This window comes from Morone saxatilis, unplaced genomic scaffold, assembly GCF_004916995.1.
Source record: "Morone saxatilis isolate NCDOM2014 unplaced genomic scaffold, NCSU_SB_2.0 Contig21, whole genome shotgun sequence".
NCBI lineage: Eukaryota > Metazoa > Chordata > Actinopteri > Moronidae > Morone > Morone saxatilis.
Genome location: NW_023339774.1, coordinates 15,909,835 through 15,932,457, shown reverse-complemented (window position 1 = coordinate 15,932,457; position 22,623 = coordinate 15,909,835). Strand labels below are relative to the sequence as shown.

The 22,623-nt window shown below is 38.8% G+C and overlaps 1 protein-coding gene across 1 annotated transcript; it reads right to left on the bottom strand.

Annotated features, from left to right (window-relative positions):
• Positions 1–56: 56 nt before the first annotated feature.
• On the bottom strand, positions 57–17,936 carry slc45a2 (solute carrier family 45 member 2). The gene is made up of 7 exons (XM_035668400.1): positions 17,465–17,936; positions 15,415–15,591; positions 8,576–8,943; positions 5,135–5,278; positions 3,326–3,449; positions 2,434–2,639; positions 57–278 (listed from the first exon to the last, which is right to left on the bottom strand). The coding sequence occupies exons 1-7, from the start codon at positions 17,934–17,936 to the stop codon at positions 57–59; spliced, it is 1,713 nt and encodes a 570-aa protein (XP_035524293.1).
• Positions 17,937–22,623: the final 4,687 nt, after the last annotated feature.

Below are 22,623 nucleotides of genomic sequence, written 5' to 3'. Positions count from 1 at the left end.
TAAAGAATCTTTATTTATTAAAACAATAGCATTAAAATACTTTTATATAAGCAGAATCATTCCACGTATCTAATAAAGAAGGCGATGAACATGCAACCTAACAGGGACATGGTTGAGGCCGAGAGGACCACCACGATTACACTCCCTGCCAAGTTGACCAAAGCGCCGAGCCCCACGCCCACAATAATCTGAGCCAACTGCACCATGCAGGTGAGCGCGGCGCAGTCCACCCCGCTGCCACGCAGAGTTTCATTGTTTCCTCGCAGCTTCATTTGTTCCTGGAAGAACAGCAGGTTTAGAGAGGAGGAAAGGAGGACGAGATGGAGGAGGGGGAGAGAAAAGGAGAGCAATATTTGATGGCATCAGTGTCTGTATTACCAGAAATGTCCATGGCAGAAAACAATCAACAGTTGCAGCTCTAGAAAATATCAACACGCACCTCATATATGTTTTATTTTTAGTATCTGAGGCCCTTCATTTTATGTCAAATTTCAGCACCAGCTCAACCTATTCAACTTAATGAGATAATGATTGGGCATGCCAGTACACATCAAAATATTTTAAATATGTTTTTCTACTGACAATTGATGTTTTTTTTAACCACTGCCCAAGGGAAGAAATTGTATACTACAATTTCTATTGCTGCAGTGTTATGACCAGCTGCCAAATATAAAGTTCTGAATGAGAATAATGTTCAAAATTACAATCAATATGTGGTCAATCAGTAGTTTTCAGCAAAATCAAGATTTTCTCCAGAACCCTAAACTGAAATTGAAAATTTTTAAATGGCAGTGAGTTTTAAATAAAAGCAACACAAATTATTCAACAGGTGAGATCCATATCGCCTGGAAATAACTGCTGACAAAAAAGTAGCGTTCAAGAGCAGCCTCCAGCATTATGGAGCGAATATCTGTAATCAGTCCACAAGGCAACAAGCTACTGGCTGTCAAATGAAAACTGAAGAAGAATGTGTAACTGATTGACAGGTTGGTACTATTATTTGATACATTTTAATTGTTTTACTGTTTTATTGTTTATTTTTTAATATAAGTACCCAGAACCTCCTGGAAGTCCGAAGTACTAATTGGATTTTCCTGGTGTAATAAAGTAGATTTAATTAAAGGGGCACTAAACCAATTTTACAGACGAAGGTCATTTGGGTCCTAATCAGCCTGTGCAAACAGTTGAATTATGTATTTAGTGCCTCCGGAGAAAGCTTTCCAGGGTTATTTCAGCTTTGGATTGAGCCTTTAAATATATAACAAAAAGCCTGTGATACGAACAGGAAGTGTGGATTTTATCAGATGGGGAGGGTCAAGTGAGAGATGCTTTCCAGATGCATTATTTGAAAGGCTTAACTCATACTAATGACTGAAGCATCTCGTTTCTCTTCTGCTTTGATTTGAACCTTTCTTTTAAAAGTCCGTCTCGCCTGAGTTCCCCAACTTTATGAAATTAAAATACTAAGTATCTTTTTAAGTCCAATTTTTCATTCATTCATTTATTTTAATGCACCTCATCTCTAAAAGTACAGAAATGGTTTGCTCATTCAGATCACATTAGGATGTTCCTTTTATGCCTGTTGTAATTTCCCACAGCCCAAGGTCGTGTTTCCATTTGTATTGGGTTTTTTTCTGACCAACAGTCCCACGATGATATCGGCACGTAATCGGTATCCACCGATAACGGCTTTAAAATGAAACATTATAATCTGAAATGTCATCCCGATCTGTCATCCTGATCATTGTGACTAATTAGTGAAGAACAAAAAAAAACACCTGTGAGCAGCTTCTTCTCTAGTCCTCACAATAAGAGTAGGCATAATGTTATGTTAATGTCAATACGAGAGAGACTTGACATTCTCTGCAATTAGGTTGAAAAAATAGATGCATAAATAGGCAAGAAGAGCTGTAAAATATCGTGCACCCCTTGTATATACCAGTAGTGTAGCCTTGTTATTCGCTGATAGGGATTTAAGGTTGGGATAGGGCTCTTTGAGGTTTTCATTGTAGCAGGTCTGAGGAACAGAACTGGCAGAAGTACAAAAATTCTTTACTCAAGTAGAAATACAAATACTTGTGGTAAAAGCTGAAGTACTGATTGAACTTAGTAAAAGTGAAAAAGTACCCAATTTGTACCAACTGGTTAGCTAACTGAAACCTTCTCTTGTCTGTTTCAAAGTTGTGCAGTGATGCAAAAAATGTGTCTTTTTTTATAATTGCCTGCAAATGCATTCAAACTAAAGTAACAAATCTATATAGAAAATCTGAGGAATAAAAATTGCCACTTGGTACCGGGTACTGTTGTTAATATAAACATTCATTGATGGAGAAAAATTCCACCATGAAAATGAAGGACAATAATACATATTATAGGAAAACCGGAATTGAAGAAACATCCGAGGTGATTTGGGTGTGTCAACCCTGTTTGTACCTCTTCCTCGCGCTGATACTCCGCTATCAGGTTGAATGGGATGGTGTAGAGCGTGCTGGACATGACACCAAACACGCTGCAGAGGATGAGCGTAGCAATGATGTTGGGGAAGAGGCCGATCAGGCTGGTGCCCATTCCGAACACAAAGTAGCCCATAAAGTATAATCCCTTCAGGCCGATATATGGGAGAAGGAAGCGCTGCACGTCTGAAAACACACAAACACACACGTCATGCACGGTTACAAAGCAGTTTAATTTTACTTGATAATCAGAATAAACCACCATGAAGTGTGCTGATAAAAGCAGTTGTCACATCTAGGTTAGATATTGGATTATGTGACAACTGCTTTGTCTTTTATGGTACTGCACCTCTAAAATGTTATCATAAACCCTCCACAGCAGGCATTAGATATGCTACAGTTGACTGGACATTTATTTGATTTGACAGGCTATCTTTCAGAGCAGCAATGTAAAAAAAAAAAGAGAAAGGAAATTGTGTTCAGCATCCACTATAAATAAACCAACTGGACACTGGACTTTGCTTTGCACGTAACAATTGTTATTTTACATGGTTAGCGACCGCTAGAACAGGCCTTCTGTTGGATTTAAATAAACATGATCATACGGCTCAGCATGACTGAACAAGTGTGTTCTTGTTTGAACACAGCCATCTAATGAATGACTGTAGCACACCTCAACCTGTAATCCCCAAAGAGAAGGGCGTTGTAATTGCCCACTGCTATCTGTATTTCTGCACGGCCATGTCAGGCTGTCATTTACACAGGAGCTAATGTTGTCAGCGCAGGACATCCATGTTAATGGATACTGGCTGCTGTGATGGATGTAGAAATAAACATTATCTCTTTGTGCTGTCACTCTCACAGCTACTTACATGAGTACAGAGCAGAGGACACAGCATTAATACACAGTCCCCAGCAGCCCACTTCAACTCCTCGCTCATATGTGACGTAGGCTGTGGAGTTATGGTCTGCATAAGGATTTCCCTTGTATACAATCTGCAAAAGAAATAGAAGGAAACAGTTTAGGAGTTTTAAAATTCATGCCACATCTTTTCAGGAGAGAAAGCAGAAGAATCATAAAAGCTGATGAGATCCAAGCAAACAGCTTGACAGATATAGATATCACTGACACACTTTTATCTTTTATTTCCTATAAAAAGAGGAAAATTCTAACTCAACAGGGAGCCACTGGCTATACATTTCTTATCGCAGATAACAATTCCTGCCATTTCAGATTACATGCTTTGTGCATCGGGTGTTAATGAACCGTGGTGGCATGTACTGTGTCATGGTGTGTCTTTTGATCAGCATGCAGACAGCGAAACTATAAAACATTCGTCATTATTACACATGTCAACAGAAGATTACACACAACAGCACCCTCAACCTCTGTCTGCCCCCACACAAACAGGGATTAATGGCGCTTGAAAGCAAAAACATATTGCAGCTTGTTGTTCTTCACCTCTAATGTTCCAATGCTCTCACTCTGCCACCTTGCACGTTTGACATTCAGTAATATTTAAGGCTGCAACTAACCATTTTTTTAAATCACTGATTAGTTGGGTGATTTTATTTTGTTTAGTCTATAAAATGTAAAAAAACAGACTTTTGACCGACAGTAGAAAACCCAAAGATATTTAAAAAATTGACAGCTTCACATTTGAATAGCTGGAAACACAGAAAATTTGGACTTATTGCTTCATACAGGACTTAAATGATTAATGAATTATCAAAATAGTCTGCGATAAAATGTTTGTTGATCAACTAACACTTTCAGCACTAAAACAATTCAAAAAGGCTGAGTTGCGTCCAAAGAGGTTTGAGTGCAAGTCAAGGCCGAGTCTAATTGAGAGTGACAAAGTCAAGACCAAGGCAGAAAAAAAGAATGCTTTTGCCACTGATACTGAGATGAGTTTTGCTACTGAGATGAGTTTTGGCAGCCATGCCTGCGGCTACAAGTGGCATTGATCGGCAGGCAGCGTCAGAATTAAACCTATACCCATTTTCTGAACAAGCCCGCTTCATCAGTGGTTTTGTTTTGATTGAGGTTACTTCAGAAAAAAAACAAAAACAGTCGAAACCACCTAGAATATCTGGCGAGGCAGATGGCTGAGATAATAGAAAAAATCTTCAGTCTGGACTTGAGTCCGAGAATGGATCATCACCGGAGACCACCTCAGCTGTCACCTCTCTACTGTGTGTGAAAAAATACTGTGAAAAATGTCTGTTGCAGCATTTCAGAGCCCAGGGTAACATTCTGAAATGTCTTGATTTGTGTGACCAACAGTCTTAAACCAAACAATATTCAATTTACAGATATAGAAGAAGCAGCAAATCCTCACATTTGAGAAGGTGGAACAAGCAAATATTTTGCATTTCTGCTTGAAAAATAACCCAAACAAGTAAATGATTATCAAAATGGAAATATGTATGAAAGTGGAAAATTAGAAGTCATGAGTTCAATGGCACTAATCATTGCCATTCAGTTCAAATCTACCACACTGGACTGGACAATAGGCAGAGATTAGGTGCAGCACTAGAAAAGCCAGAAAGCAGTGATTAAGACCTTCATGTTTTAAGTTACAAATGGGCGCAAATGCTGCAACACTTTTGTTTTTTAAAAGCATGGAGCCATGTCCATATGTCTAGGTATCTACATACAGGTCCAAACAAATCAGTACCTGTCCCATAAAGTCGGTGAAAAAGAGCATATTGCAGAGGAAAGCCGTCCATCCGAGCAGGTGACTGACACACAGGCAGCGGTAATGACTTGGCATGCTGATGATGGTTGTCATCAGCGACCTCAAAGTCATCCTCTTCTGAGCCTGCAGATAAAAACATCACAGACATCATCAGCACCAACAGCTAGAACACTGACAAAATGAATAGATGAATAAAGCAGCTTGTCCTTTCACAGCACTCATTACTCTGCTAGTATTTCATTGCTAACGGCTGACGACAGTTCAAAAGATTCAACAATTAAAGAAAAAAAACATGTCTGCACCATAAAGACCCTAATTAAAATGAATGAAAGGATTCAACATAGAGATCACAGATGACTTACATTAAGGACTCAAAGGTAGAGATATACAATACAAACTTAAAGCAAGCAAGCTCATTTTAAAGTAGAAATACTGGGATTTTTAAATGAAGTGTAGCCTGATACGACATTGAAACTTTTGCTTTTTATAAACAAACAAATATAAAGCCTGCAAGCAAAGGAAAAAAGAAACATTTATATTGGAAAACATTCACCTTAGACACGCACTGTACATACTCAACATTGTGATTTGCAAAACAAAATGAAAAAACTGCACAGCCAAAGCAATTGGAGCAAGATGAGGACTATCAAAGCAAGAGCATGAAAGGTCTAAAATTAAAATTTAAGCAAGGGGGAAAAAAGAAGAAGAAGAAGAAAAAATCTTAAGACATATCAACCATAGTAAGAAGTCATCACATGCTGGGATGGTTTGATAGATTGACTGATGTCCAGAGTTTATAGAATCCAAAAAGAATTTATCAATACTCATTAACCACCTCAATGCATAATGTAGGAAATCAAAGGTTTGGTCGAGTGGTGGAGGGAAAGCACACAGAGTTCGGAGGGATCAGTGATCAGACAAATAAGTAGTTCAGGCTTGTTTTGTTATGAAATAATAATACTATTTTTCATTATATTTGGTACATATATTTGTGTTCCCCAGAGGATTAATTAGTAATAACTCTTGTAAACCCCTAACTCTTAGGACAATAGACTCTTAGTCTTGTCAGCGCAGTCACAGTGAAAAGGCAAAAACTGGAGTAATTGTGTTGTGTGTAGTCATGCAAAATTAACTTGATAGAGTATGTAGATTTGTCTGTACTGATCTTGGCTGTACACTGTATGTCTTATTTTGCACTGTTTAACAACATTACATACAGCTGTGGTTCTCAACAGTTTCTGGTTCAGAACACTGCAACCAGAGTCTTAAAGAAACCTAGGTAAAATGGATCACAGTTTCTTTCATTTTATGTTCCAGCCAGATCACTGAGGTCCTCCACCGTTTTTCTTTATATGTTCCCTATTTGTCCCATTAAAGTACTGATGAGAGTGCCTTCTGTGTTTATGGCTCTGGATATTATAACAGCAAGCTTTCTCTGTATCTTTAAAAGGAAATTAAAAAACTTTCATTTATTTTATTTTGTTGTTATTCTGTTTTACATTTTATTGCATACATTTTTTGCCTGTTCATATTGTTTTTATGTGTTGTTTTAATTTGCAATGTGAAGCACTTGTTTGTATGAAAGGTGCTATATAAATAAAGTTGAGTTGAGGTGAGTTGAGTTGACACACACAGTAGGATATAAGTAGCCTACAGATGTGATGCTTGCTTTGAAAATCCATTGACTGTAGCAGTCTTTCCAGAGAGACTGGAGAAAAGATCCTAACTCGATCTACAAAAGCCTGAATGACACAGAATATATTGAGCGTGGTTTAACTTGCACTTAAACACTGATTAGTAAAGTATTATGCTGTGAATTCTTGGCTGAAATCTAACTTGGAAATGTCTCCTCTTTTTCATTTTCAGCAGTGCAGTTTGTATCATCAAGTTATTTCTGTCAGCACTGTTATGATGTAAGGCTGTAAAAAGTTTTAGTAGCTTGAACAAGCCTGAATTAGTTGTCATTGACAGTATATAAAAGGGACAGAGCTTCCAGGGTCTGTGAAGTGAAGCCAACACCAAAGTGTCTTAAAACTGCATTTTATGTAATGGCCAGCAGGGGGTGGCTCGATTGGCTGCAATGGACACAGCTATATCATGCAGACTTATGGAGAAATGACCTGACTTCTCACTTGATTTAGTAGCTTAGAAAACAGTTTCCTAATGAGTTTTCAAGTCTTCTTCCATACAGCATGATTTAGTAAGTGTAAAATCGACGATAAAGCAGGGTATGCTTTCGGGCATGTGTACCTTGTGATTGACATTGACAGGTCATTGTCTGTGAGTTTGTCCAGCTCCAACACACAACACTCAGATCAAACTGTCAAACTAGGCAGTGCTGATCAAATATGAAGCAAGATTCTGTTACTGCGTTGTCTATTTCTTAAATAAAATCGTTTCAGAAACATAACTGTTTAGCTGTAATACGAGATTGTATGTGACCAGGCGAGATGCCATTGTTTCCTGCTACGGATGAGTCAAAATTGCGCAGCCAATGAGAGTGGCTCAACTCGCAGTACAACACCTTTGCTGGCTCTGACAAACTGTCATGGGGGACGACCATAATGCCAAACTCGAGGCTTCAAAACGATACTCCACAAACCGATGGGGGACGTCAAGATAGGTTCACACTTGGTTGTAACTACTTTTGCAATTTTTTGAAGCCCTTGTTGGTAAATCAGTTGTTGACACTGTGTTCTCACAGCAGGAAGGTAATCAGTTTGTATCCACTGACAGAATATGTTGGAAATACACTGAATGAGTGTTAAGTCAATCAGTGTGTGAAATGTGACCCGATCTTTCAGGGAAAATCTGAACCCTGAGGCTGAACCACTGACGTACAGTATGTACTGTATTCAGTATCTGCTTTCTACAGTGCCACATTGAACTTGCTGTTAGTCACATCTAACACAACACTTTTATGACTTCGCCATGAGATCAAATGAAAATATTCCAGGTCTTGTGCATTGAGACACATTTCCTGGTAATTCAGCGAGAACATATCAAAGGTTATCTTCATCATCTCTTTAAGATTAACAGTTCAGTGGATGAAGCAAGCCTGCAATACCAAACCTTGTGTATGTTGCCTCCAATTATTTATGTAAGAATATACACACACACCATATTGTCCATGTGCTCATATCTTTAAAGGCTGGGCTTTCTCTTTAATTGTGACATTTTAGACATTTCACCACCACTTATCTAGGAAGCTTTCAACAGAACAGACATTAAGACTACATTACAAGTAAATTTTCTCTTCTTAACTGCTGCGTTAAATTCTATCTGTGAGCATGAGCAGGGTGAGTGGTTTATAAAATGGATGGATAAATAAATAAAATCTGTGTATTTTGCCATGTGTGCTATACACAGGCAATAAAATAATTGCATCCTCAGAGACTGTTTTTTCTCAACATCACATACCTCCTTGTTTGGCTGCTTGGCACTGGAGGTCACAGAGTTGGCCTCCCCCAGAGCAGAGAAAGACCTGGGCCTGAGGTCTGGGACAGATGCAGGGACTACAGGAGAGACGGGCTCTTTAGTCAGTGCCCCGTAACCGTTGCTATGAGACCCCAGTAGACGAAGGGAAGTGGGAGGTGAGGGGTCAGAGGCAGATAGGTCCTTGTCCAGAGGTAGCTCTGGAATACTGAAGAGGTGCACGGTGAGGAAGATACCCCAGGTCATAGCTGAGAAGAAGTAGATGACTTGGTACTCGGAGCCCAGTAGCTGACCGATCACTGAATGACCCCAGTCCATAGCTCCCACCAGGTAGCCACATGCTCCACCCAGACCTGGAATACACAGCGAGAACGATTAAAACACTGTTTAGACGGAAAAGTGGAGTTGTGTTTAAAGAGTAAACGCTGCACATGTTTGAATTCGGCTAGAAACATTCCTTTAAAGCTTTTAAAAATGCAACAGAGAAGGTGAGAAAGGGGGAAACCAACTGTATGAGGTAACCACTTGGTACTTGGTATCAGCTTCTGATGTAAATATCTGGCTCTTCAGCCTGTTGCAGCCAAAAACAACACTATAAGAGTGGCGAGTGAACCAAAACATTAAAGCTGTGGGCCAGACAGCAAAACAAAGAGCTGAGACTCACTACAAAACTTAGTGAAGCGGAGGGGAGCTGCATTGTTATTTGATACATTGCTATAATAAAAATAAAAGTGCCCTACAAAAGATTTAATTTCACTGGTACACACAAAGAAGAATTAGAAAGACAAAGTAAACCACATGGAGCACGAATTGACATTAAATGATAAACATCACATTGGTATAAAAGAGAAGAATCTTATAGATTATTTTAAATTGCAGTACATTATTGTTATTTTTAGACAATATGAGGTAGGTAGTAGTACTGTAATGGGTCATTTATTTGCTTCAAAACCATGATGGGTTGGGGGTCACGGTCTGGTGCACACAGACTTCACTGTAGACCACAACACGGTGAGGAACCAGCTGGGAATACGACCTCATGTACAACAACTAATTCATTAATACAGTGCTTTATACTGTGCAAAACATAAATGTGTGGCTGCTTTGAATGTTATGGCCATGGTGAAACTTATTATTTTCTATTTTCAACTTTAATAGCATAGGATGCTTTTAAGTTTGACACGTCTGCATTCAGAAGGGCCACAAGTCCTACTTGCACACAAGGTGCTTCAATGCTGCGTTAAATATCACACCTCTGTTCTCAATGGCTTTCATTAACAGCAAAGCCTTCTGCCATTACTATAAAAGGAAAGTTGAATACTGAGGCCTGACAGCTTCAAGAGAGGTGAGAAACCTGAAGCTTCTCTATAGAGCATTTCAAGAGAATAATACAGCCTTCTTTGTTATGTCATTGTCATACTACATTTGCCATAATTGTGGGCAGATGGACTTTATATGTTGGTTGCCTGTATAGTGAACAGCCTGTTTGCAACACAGAAGATCTAAAAACAAAGATCATGTTTTTTTTCAATGTTTTTGCCCATAAAGGAGACTCTAATGCACTGGTGTGTAAAATAGATACAGGTTTTGTTGTTTCACTTAAATGTGCCTTTAATGTGATGCATAATGGATTAAACATACAGTAAAAAAACAAAAAAAAACAAAATTAGATTTAAAAAAAAATCTACTTGCAACTGCAGCTCCCAGAGAAGATATACAGTTTTCTCACCTGAAAGTGAGGCTTTTTTTCTATATTAGAGCAACTGGCAGGTAAAGTAATAACCCCTTCAGGAGTCACTTCACTTGTGTCTGATGACTGGAACATTGCTACTTGCATCAAACACTCTGATTCAAGATCCTTCTCTGTCTCCTTGCCATGTCATTAATGTCGGCTCAAATGTGTACCTTTCTGCCCCCGCAATAACGCTGAACTTTTTATTGCAGCGCAGTGCAGCAGAGCAAAGCAGAGATATCACTGTGGGGTCACTGTGGACGGTCTCAAAAAAATACACACCAAGAGATTGAAAATGAGAGGGGAAGAGATTTAATATCAGCAAGGTGCAATTTCATGTAAATAGGCTATTAGCGATCAATTCAATTGAAGCGGTTTCACATTATTACTAGCAATGGTTGTTTTCTGCAAGGCTGAACACACTCGAAATGAAGGCCTGGATAGTTCATTAATGGAAATAACCTAAATCACACATTTTTAAAAGTTTTAAAAAGCATCGTACAATGCCAATGCTAATGAGCTGATGTTTAGCAGGTATGATGTTTACCGCGTTTACCATCTTGGTTTCAACTAACTGAACTGACTATACAGATGTCATTGGCTGACAGTGAAGATCCACTCAACACAAAGCAAAGTTCACTCCCATTTATTTTTTATTTCAGAAGACTCGAGACTGACCAAGACCCCATTAAGAGAGTCTGGCTTTGAAGCCAATTAGAAATAGTGTAATTAAAGCAATGGCGTCCGTCACTTGATGCCCACTGAACCAAAAAGGAGGGTCACAATCCATGGAAATTACTTGTTTCACTATCTAGAATTTGATCCATTCAGTCTGATAACATTTTGGAAGTCTACGAGACCCGAACGATTAAATAATTTTATCCCCATTCAAGTTAACAGTGGGATAAACTGGTAGTTAGCTCGCAGAAGTCGCTGGTTCGCTTGCTCTATGGCTTCCTCGCACAACAAAAAATGAAAAAAGTGCTACAACCTCATGGAAATTTTTGGAGAGAATGTGCAGTTTGCTCACTAGTATTTACACAATGTTTGCTAATGTGGAAAAGGTGTTAACATCCATCCACAGCAGCAAGCAAGAAGTGGCGGAGGCAATTGGACAATTTGTTCACTTCACTGTAAAGCAGCTCTTAGCAGTGCTTTAGAGCAGTGTTCAGCTGTAATACACAGCGCATTACTTGCTTACTTGCATTAAAAGCTTAATCAAAGACTGTAAAAGCTACTGAAACCCAGCTGGTGAGCTAACATAATAAACAGTGATTGTAGAGTGTAACAGTTTGAATCAACAACCAACTGAATTTACTACTGAACTGAAGCCAAATCGCAGAGACAGACATGCGACCACTCAGCTTACATTAAAAGTTGTCACAAATTTGAGCTCAAATGAACAAAATGATTCAAATGAGCAAAGTGATTTGAAATTTCCACTCCCGATTTTGTGTCATGTTAGTTTTGCAGGTATTTGGTCCATAAGCAATAAAGATATTGGACGGATTCAATTCAACTTTGACTTGATGGTGCTCAATGAAAATAGAAGGGATCCCCAAAGTGATTATAATTCAACTTTGTGGGAATATCTGTAACAAATTAGCAACCCATCATTTCACTCTAAGCCACAAATTTCTACCTCATAGTGGTGATAAAGGAAAAGTCATGAGATCACCAAAGTCAGTAGAAATCACTGTCTGGGAACCAAAAATAAATGTACAAAATCAATTGCCAATCCAAAACTTTGACCTGCTTGTGGCACGAGAGACGAACTCAGGACCCCTACAGTTGTTAGGATTCATCCTCTGGGCACCATGAATGCCTGTACCAAACTTTACGGAGATCCATCAAATGGTTGTTAAGATATTTTGATCTGGACCAAAGTGGGCGAGTGATCGATCAGCCAGTCGACAGAACCACGATGCATTCATGGAACCACGCAAAATTGGCTTGAAAATTCCATCTACTTACTAATGAAAGATGTGTTGTCTGTCTAGAAGGAAAGTGATTGTGAAGGGTTTCCCCACTCCTTCATAAAGGCAGTGTAAGCGGAGTTTTGACAATAGCATTTCACATCAGGCATTCACTCACTTCTGAGTATATGATTGGAAAAGCTCCCACAAAAAGGTACATGAATCACATAGAAAACACACAACAATTCCTCCTCCTCAAACCTCACATACCAGCAGTGTCATGTGCCTGGCATCTGTCTCTCTCAGCCCAGACCCATGACTGCAGCACATGACTAGCTCAGGGCTGGATTACTGCCTGACTAGCATGCTCACACCACCCGGTGCCTGCTGACAGCTGAGCGCACCACTGACGCTTACACAGAAAACATCTTTCCCCCAAGCAGTGAATGGAGAAATATTTGTTTGATCCTATATATTTTTAGACCTTTCTTTGGTGATTCACTCAGAACATATTTTGGAAGGTAACAGTGGTTTACAGAAGGGATATTAGTATGATAGGCCTGTGTATTTGTATTTTGGATGGCATGCTTTTTTTTTACTGATATATTTTTTCCTATATTTGTACTTTTTTGTTTTGTTTTTGATACGTACTTTATGAATAACGCATATATTTTGTATTTTTATATTTATCTGATGAAAATGTGTGTACTCTGGATCTACTGTAGTATTTGAATATTAAAAAATACTGAATAAAATATCCAGTTTTGCACTCTGGTATGAACTTTATCTTTTCTGCTAATCAGCAACAAACACCTGTTTGGCCATTTTTGTTTTGTTTTTAATAAAACTGTATCGATACCAGTATCCTGGTGTGTGCTGGAGTATATTTATGTTGTCTGGTTTACATTGGTTTACAGGAGGGTTTTGCCATAAATAAATAACCTAAATATGGCATATTACTCATGTATGCTAACCTACGCATTTTTACCTCAACCGAAGTAAAGAGATTATCTGCTCATAAGTCATTATGTGGCTGATTTTAGTATAAATCTGAAGGAGGTGTAATTTAAAAGAAATCTTAGAAGGAAGAAGTCTTTCGATCACTAAATAAAAGAGTTTAAAACTGTTTGCACGGCTGCTTTATAGAAATGTTAGAAAGTCTGAAAGGAAAATGAATGTTTTTTGCAGCACTGGGAAGCTCTTACTTTGTGCTTTGAATAGAGAGCAGAGGTTTTTTGGTGGATCTACCAAATCACAGACACATTTACTCAAATGGAAAAGACCTGACTCCCTTCTGAATGTGTCTATAAGTGCCCGTCCTGCCAAAGAACAAGAATGAGCTGTGATACTATCAAGGATTGACACAAATGCAACTGCAGGCCTTGTTCACCTCAGCTACAATTAGCACTATTGATTCCCCCATCAGATAACATAATGTAAAATGCAGTTAGGATGCAAATCAACTCCAGATGGCATCAGTCTACATCCATTATGTTGTTTTTCCTAGTACAACCTTAAACTTTGCAGCATCTAAACTTAGATTGCTTGTCATCTTTTTCTCTGTGTCTGACAGTACGATTGGAATATCAATTCCTCCATTCAGCCATATGGTCTAGAGGTGAAGTGCAGATGGGTTCACCCAACAGTGGCTGAGGAACACACATGGGGACATTGTATTGACCATTGGCCAAGACCAATTACCTAAAATTGTGTTTGCTCATCCGGAGTTCTGTTTTCCTCATTTTAATCTGGTTACATGTCATCTAATCACATGTTAGCAAGAACAGAAATCTTACACAGAGGTTGTTTTCACAGCAGTAGAAACAAGCACAAACACGACACTGACATATTATCCCATTTTGTTAGCCGACAGTATTTATATCCAGCTGATACGGAGCAACATTAGCATTTATTTGGAGTGATGTTTCTAGTCCGATATTCACTCTCTTTAAGCGCTGTTTTTGTGAAAATAATCTAAGTGGGGTTTTAGAGCTTTTTCACTGAAAAAAGCTGCCTATAGCTGATGAGAGTGATGAGCCGAAACAATAGCGTTGTGGGTCGTAAAACCAAAACAATGAGTGAAAACATGCCAAATGAGGGAACCTGCAGAGTCAGGTGATAATTCTCTGTGGCTTTGTCAATACGAGCAACCCCTTTCACACACACACACACACACACACACACGCACACACACACACACATAGTAATTTAATCCATTGTTAATACAAAAATATTTTATATAGCAGCTTTAAGTTAAATGCCTGCTGAGCACAGTAACCTCAGATACAGATGTCAAGTTGCACAGCAGTAATTTTCTCATCAATACCATGTGGAGCATTGCATTGTGGAATTGTGAACACAAAGTAGTACATTTTTTCCCCCCCATCCCATTGAGGAATTGTGTATAGATACACACTAAAATGGCTGGCAATTACAGTATAATGCATTATATTGGAGATAGGGAGTAAATAGGGAGTCACAGAAGTTATGGTTATAGTGAGACTTCCTAAAGTCTTATCTTCACGGTGAGGTTGCCAGGCAACCAGCGGAAGACAGTCACCGTGCCCGGCCAAGAAATAGTCCCCCGTAAAACAGCAACGTTGTCATTTTACGCTATACACATGTTTTTGTACAGATTAGAAGATAGAAAATATAATGTGTTAATAATGTACTGATAGACAGAGTTAGCTGCTGTTACCAGTCTTTCTGCTAAGCCCCCATATGTATATATGTATATATATATATATATATGTTTAGATCATTCTCAGCAAGAAAGCAAATAAGTATCATAAAATCACCCCTACCTTTATCAAAAAACACCTCATCCACAGTCTTACTCACCATGGAGACAAAACACGGATACAGTGTGTGCTATTCCACCCACCAGAACGCACTCAGTCACACCAGAAGAAGATTCAGTTTAACTCAGAGAATCACTGTCATACAAACATTAGTATGTGTTATTTGCTCCATGCAAAGCTATTACCACTGAAAGTCTCTCCAGACAAATAACCAACGGCGATTAATCAAAGCAAATCCACCAATATGCAAGTTGGGAACATGCATAAAAAAGCATAAACACAAAAGCAGTGAGCGGTGAAGCAGGAACAACAAAAGTGTGTGTATGTGTGCATGTTTATGTGCTTGTGTATGTGCGTGCGGTCTGTATTACACACCTGTGAGTAGAGCATGGTAGTGCAGACCTCTTTCCTTGTCTTGATGCGAACACACATCAAACAGGTAGGCCTTGATAGGCCCATCAATGAAGTCTGCAGCGAAGTCAAACAGCACGACTCCCAGCATCACCACCACTATGGCCCATGTACTCTTCAATGACCTGTCACTGACTAGTGCTGCAAAACAGAACAAAACATCAGAAGTGATAACAATACAATGACACCTCCACATCGATAAATTATTTTTAGTGAACTCAAAGTATCAAGTTTGCATGTTTAATTTGGAAAGTAGAACTGCACGTCACAGAAGAACACGCACACTGACAACTTGTCAGGCACAGAGACAATAAGAAACTTTGTTTTTCAATGCAAACCAATTATACCTGACAGGTAACAATTATATTTGAAAACCTGACTGTTTGGTCACTAAGTCCAATCTCATTCTGTTTTGCTTCAAAAGGAATGAAGGATGCTAAAAATACATTAAAAGAAAAATCTTCTGTAATTCGAACATATTGAAGTGGATTTTATTATTTAAGTGTGTTAAGACAGGCAGGAATATTATAAAAGTCTCTTAAAAACTTTAAAAGATACAACAGAACATTACACCTCTCTGTTGCTGACATGAAATCTGGACTTATCTAGCTATTAAACAAGAAGAAAAAATACTATTTAGAATCAAATGGGCAGTCAACATGAAGCTGTAAAACTGAGTGCGGTTACAACAATGCAAACATTATGTCACACGATTCCGGTGGCGTTCTCTACAACCCTGAGAACCATGAGAGGTAATCAGCTTATCCAGTGTACGCGAGAATAATGCAATACTTTATAGTCGGTATGACGATTATAGCAAAGCCCAAAGCCTTTTTAATAGGAACTCAATCGAAAATCTCTTCAACATTATTGCAAATGAGCTGATTTTGATTTTCTTTTGACCTACGCCCCAGATTTGAAATAAGGATCCCTACAAACCGCAGTTTCCTCTCCACCTAATGTACCACACAATCCCTCAAACATTACAGGGTTAGATGTGTTGCTAAAAATATGTTTGTGTATTCAGTGTCCTGTATAATGATTGCTCTAATTATCTTCCAATAGCCCCATGATTAAAAGTTTTTAGGGCCAAACTGTGATAAGCAGACTTGGGGGGAAATTATCACTGAATATGCACTTAACCCCTGCACTGGGTAACAACGCAGCAGCACTGTAACTCTCAGTTCACGTGGTTAGTCTTCGCTCAACTTATCTTTATTTTTAAATAAATAATTTATAAAGGCCACAGATTCTTTTGTGCAGAGACCTTCTCGTGACGCTGCCTGGAGCCCAGGCTGATTCTCACAAAGTGGTTTAAATGTTATCAGCGGTTTTCCTACTTCAAAACTAAATGTCCAATAAGATTTTCTCAATCATGCTTCATCACCCTGTCTGTGCCAGTGGGCATGGGCTCAGGACTGCCCCGACAAGTCACACATTCAACTTCAGTCACAAGTTAAAAGTGTGAGCCTAAGAGCCTCTCAGGGCCATGATGGATGTGTCTCTTTTTTTTCCACAAAATCTGTGAGCGAGCAGATATTAATGCAGTTCAGAGTACAGAGAAAAGTACAAGAGATAAGAGAAAGCTTGAAGGCAAAAAATGAAAGTTATAATAATTGTATCAGTGTGAAAATAATAGAATTAAGTAATAAGCATAAATGGAACGGCAAAGCTGATGTTCTTTAAGGGACAACAATGGCCTTTTTACGAGGACTTTGAACAGTTAGTTATCCTGACAGAAACATTAAAAAAAACATATATGTTTGCCTTGCAGTCACAATTATTCTTCCTTAAGCATGAGCAGACTTTAAAATGAGATCTAAGTTCAACAGTATGTTCTACCATATTTTTGTTTCTCTGAAATGGAAAGAGCTGATTATTCACTCTCTCTTATTCCCTCTAAATCAAAGGCCCAGTCGGCCCCAAAACAAGAACTCACTGTCAGCTATGACAAGACTACAAATACATCCATGCCTCCATCTGGTCCTCTAACTCTCTACCTTTCTTTTCTCACCTGAGATGACAGCATCTCCGTTCAGGAACAAGGTGATTCCCAGCAGCATGAGGATGCCCAGGACCAGGATGTAAGGCCTCCGCCGGCCCCACGGTGAGCGGCAGTAGTCGCTGGCCGAGCCAATGATTGGCTGGAGCAGGAAGCCCAATATGGGGCTGATCAGCCACACCAGGCTGTACAGGCTGCGGGGAAGGCCCACGCTCAGAAGCACCGGTGTGACGAATGCTGCCTCCACGGCGTAGCAAAATTCCCTTCCAAACATGACCATGCCGTGGAGAATAAGTCGGCCCCGTGAGCGCCTGGGTGGCTCCACAAATCCGAACACACCATTCTCCCCACTGTCCATGTAGTCCTCTTTAGAGCCTGTGTAGTCTGTTGAGTACTGGTGTAAAGAAGTGCTGATGTGTTTCCCAGGCTCTGGGACCCGGCAGGGTTGAGGCCTCACAGACTGGTCCTCTGATAAAAGGGTCATGATTGAGAGAGGGGGGGAGAGGGGTAGAAGGGAGAAGGAGAATGAAAAGGGAGTGAAAACAGATTTAAGTTAGACAGAGAGTATGTTAGTGTTTCTCTCAGCCCGCCAGGTGATGGATAAATGGCCAAATGCCCAATCTCTGCACTGGTGCTCAGCTTGAGCTAATCCTTCTCTCTACTGCATAGCTGAGCAATGAGTCCAAGATCCACACAGCTTTACTTTACATGTGAAGGTCTGCCTCCTGGTCTGAGCAGAGCAGAGTTGGACTCACTGAAGAAGAGAGGGAGGGGAGAAAGAAGTGGGTGTATTTAAGAGATTACTGAATGTTTCGTCCTCTTCTCCAGTCTTCAAAGTACTGTAGTAAAAGCCCGGGGCAGTTCTTGAGAGTGTGTGTGAAGAATTACATGCATGTGAATGGGAGAGTGTGTGTGTGTGATGTGGTAAATAGGGCCATTAATTCCATTGTTCCCACAGTCAGTAATGATTAGCCAGCAGTACTGTATTTACAGCTTAGCAGAAGTGCGAAGTACAAATACTTTGTTACTGTTCTTTTCAGTGACATCCTACAATTATTCTCCTTGTCTACTTGTTACTTTAGTTTTAGTGCATTTGAAGGGGAATTGATAATTATTATAATGATTATTCTGAATCATCACTTGCATATCATGCATGACAGATGTACTGTGACAGAAAAAAAAAAATAACAGAGAACTCCCTCTTGTCTCTGTTCAGACTTAATTCATTTATTGATACATTTAAAAGCTTATTTAAAAAAGTGATTAACTTGTATTAGGCTCATGTGTACAATGCAAATGGAAAAAAAGGTTAAGAAATAACATACAAAGTGGAAAAACATATAATTAATTATGCCATTCAGTAATTCCATGCCAGAATTAATTACTTATGGTTTTATTAATGGATTTGCAAAGTAAAAAAAAAAGAAAGCTATTTTCTGATTCATTTAATAATGTCACAGTTCTCTGCTGTTTTTCCATTTGCAGTTATTTGTTTCCTCCACAATTGAATTTAATTTGTCTTTTAATTAATCTTTTTTTAAGCATGTTAGCAGTGTGACTCTAAGGATGACAATATTCCTCTTTCAGTCCAGAATGAAATGAAATTTGGTCCAGACATTCGCGTTCCCCTTAGGATGGATATTATAATAACCAAAACTGAAGAGATTCCCATCAGCCTTGGCTGTATTTTGTGTTCAGCACTAATGAAAATGCTAGCATGCTAACACACTGAACTAAGATGGTGGACATAGTATACCTGCTTGTGTATGTATGCATGTTAGCTACTAATGTTAGCATGTAGCTAAAAGCAGTGAGGTTGCAACTAACTGAACACCTCTCGCATCTGTATTTGACGACCTGGGAATGAGAACGGGCTGTGAAATTCAGTTTAAAGGTCACACTCAGAATTGTTAAAAGGTATTGAGAGTAATTTATGCAGATGGCCCTCTCTAGTCTCCATATCTCTGAAATTAAAAAGTTGCCGGCAAAATGGAAAAAGTGACTTGTGAAAGACCAAATTAAAGATAAACCAGACTCGTGTTTTAGTTTTCAAGAGTCCAATTTTCAGTAACATTGGGAAGAAATTATAAATTGGTCATAGTGTGTGTGATTGAATACTTTTCTTTCCTCCCATGTGGTTTTTGTATAAGGAAACTCAGGTTTGCATAGGTCTGGCTCCAAGAGAGACAGCCAATCCACATCAGTAAAGAGAGTCTGAGCAGTTTTGGCTCATTGCCTCTCGTTAGCTGCTGCATGTGTCATCAGATCGTCATGTGCTTCGAGTGAGATGATGCAAATAAATACCCTCGAGCAATGGGGATGTTGTATTTAAATATTCAAGTTTTGGATTTACGACCTGTTCCTGCTCTTGCCGGGATTGTATTCATTATTCCCCTCGAGGTCGGTCGGCTCATCTCACTGAGATAGAGTTTACGTAACGCTGTGACCTTAAACCAACTTTCAGGGAGACATTTAGACCAGTACTTCACTGTGAACTTCAATTCAGTTATCAAAGACGGTTTCCTTGAAAAGTCAAGTTAAGGTCAAGTCTTTCGTCTTCCGTCTTTCTCAGAATCAGCAGACCAGCCCCAGAACAATCAGAAGAATCACAAGAATATCATTAGAACTCAGTCACATAACAAAACACATTGTTTGAGCAAAGAGAGAGAGAGACACACACACACACACACACACAACACCCTTTTTTTTTTCATTCTCTTCTAAAAAACCTCTTTGTCATGTTACCTTTCAACCTTTCAACACTTTTCTTTCCTGTGTGCTGACCTATTTTCCTTGCAGTGGTCTGATCCAGCTGTGCTAAATGATCGTTTTCTTGCACCTATATCCTGATTAAAACCACAGAATTAATCTTGGAGTACAAATGAGTGCTGAGTGGCGTGACAGGACAGCCTGGAGTAATGTGCCACTTTCCAGTGGATTTGCGAAGTTGAATTGGTTGTAAACCATCATTTAACAGGTCAGCTGTACTAACAACCACAATCCAACTATACAGGAAAGTCAGACAGAAAATAGATCCAGTTGGTACTTGTACTTTTCTATCATTGAGTAAACTCACGTCCTTTTTATGGATATTGTCATATTCAATGCAAGACAATAAGAGTACAGAACAACTGATGCACAATTTACAAAAACTGTGAACACAATAACTGCAGGAGGTTCGTGAAAAATTTGCAATTTGAATACATTTTTGAGCAGATCATTTCCTGTGAATATCACATAAGAGATAAGTTTTTGGTACAATAATCTATTTTTTGTTCTGTTTTGTTTTGAATTGTTACTTCATACATACTTATTGGGATTCTTTTCTTCGTCAAAATCATTGTGTTGTTCTTCCTGGCACTTGTCTATTGTTAGCTCTAATGCAGGACGAGGCTGTGTAGCATAGAGTTTATGCTTTGTGAATATAACTTGTATAATAAATACAGTTCCTGGAAAAAATCTTACAGGAGGGCCACTTCATTCAAGTATTACAAGACACAATAATCTTAAAATATCATAGGAGCATAGTTAACTAGAAAACTTGAAAGGATTATATTATATTTTTGACATCACGTTGCAGGCCGTAGAGAGGAGGATCAAGGGTAGGAAATGGAAATGGCCCCCCGGGGGTGTTTAGGGATCCCTGCTTTGAGCGGTCTGAATTGAGATTTTAAGATACCGGCAAAGACATTGTCTCTTCGTTTGGAAGGGGCAGTTCTTTCCATAGTCCATATAGATCATTAACATCAAGAGGGTTTCATCCCAGGCCATCTTCCCTCAAACAACATGCAGAAGCTCTTTCATGTCCTACTGGGGGCAGATTCCCTTAACAAGCCGGCCTTAGCTGCATCGCTTTATGCAGAAAAAGTCATTCGATAGAAGTGAATGGTCTTATTTGGGTTAAATTTTTTGGGGCTTTGGTCCAAGGTTCATTAGTTGGGTTAAGGCCCTAGAGTCGAGACAAATGACTTAATCTCAGAGTCCTTTCCTCTTCAAGGCGAAGTAAAGCAAGGATGTCTTGTCAGTCTCCTACTTTTCATCATCAGTCGTGAAACTTTATGGACATAATTATAAACTGAAAAAATATAGGCGGGTGACTTAATACTCACCCTTACTATACCAGCAGTTCTCAAATGAATCAGTACCTTTGGGAGATTTGACTGGAATAAAGTGAGACGAAACCTCTCAGTTCATTACGTTTAGGATTGAGCGTGAATTCACCTTTAGTGAACAAAATTGAATATGTAGGAAGCATTTATGCTACTGCTCCACTATATCTATCTATTCTCCGTTTATTTAACGGCTGTAGTCACATTGCAGATTAAGTTATTTTAGACCCAGGATCAGCCTTTAAAATACAATGCATTACTAGTAAGTCTACTCAACCAGCTGCAAAATTAATTGCTTTATAAAAATTAATGCATCACTAATAACACGCCAATAATTTGTAGCTAATAATGTTTACAGGAGACATTTATTAACAGCTACTTTTACTTTAGATACTTATTTTTATATATAAGATATTTTTAAGCAGGCCTACTTTTACTTAAATGTTAAGTCTTATATATCGTTCTTACAGTCAACAAATTCCAATGAAAGCAAAGAATGAATTGATCTGTCTAACAAGTATTGTCTGTGTAAACGTAATACTCTGTGCCATAGACCTCCACTGCTGTCCGAAATCTATTAAAACTAATCAGTGAACCACAATGTTACACTGGAACTGTTCTGCTGCTGTAAATAATCACCAGAGCACCAAATGGGTTTTATTCCGCAGCTGAAAACAGTCCCTCAACAAATTCACTATTTCATCAGGAACCAAAGTGGTCACATACAGAGCTGGGAGGTCAGAGAGTGTTGAGAGACTAACACATTGCTGGTTTGGGGCCTCTTTTAATAGGATTTGTTGGCAATACGTTCAGTTGAGATCTTTATTGTCCCTCGAGGGGAAATTTGTGAATGAAAAACAACATACAAAGGAACAATATAAAAATTACATATCACAATATAAATAAATAATAAATAAATAGATAGTTGCAATACTCAATGTTATCACAATATTCATCATGAAAATACTTACATACATACATACATACTTTAAAAATGGCAACTCAAACAATAGTTAAAACAAAAAAAAAACGTCTTTCTTTATCTGTACTGTGAAAACAAAA

Excerpts from the sequence above, each read along its gene's own strand:
- slc45a2 (XM_035668400.1), bottom strand. The coding sequence starts at position 17,936 with ATGACCCTTTTATCAGAGGACCAGTCTGTGAGGCCTCAACCCTGCCGG. Across the intron at positions 15,592-17,464 it reads CGGAGATGCTGTCATCTCAG|CACTAGTCAGTGACAGGTCA; the intron begins GTGAGAAAAGAA and ends TCTGTTTTGCAG. Across the intron at positions 2,640-3,325 it reads GTCCTCTGCTCTGTACTCAT|ACGTGCAGCGCTTCCTTCTC; the intron begins GTAAGTAGCTGT and ends GTGTGTTTTCAG.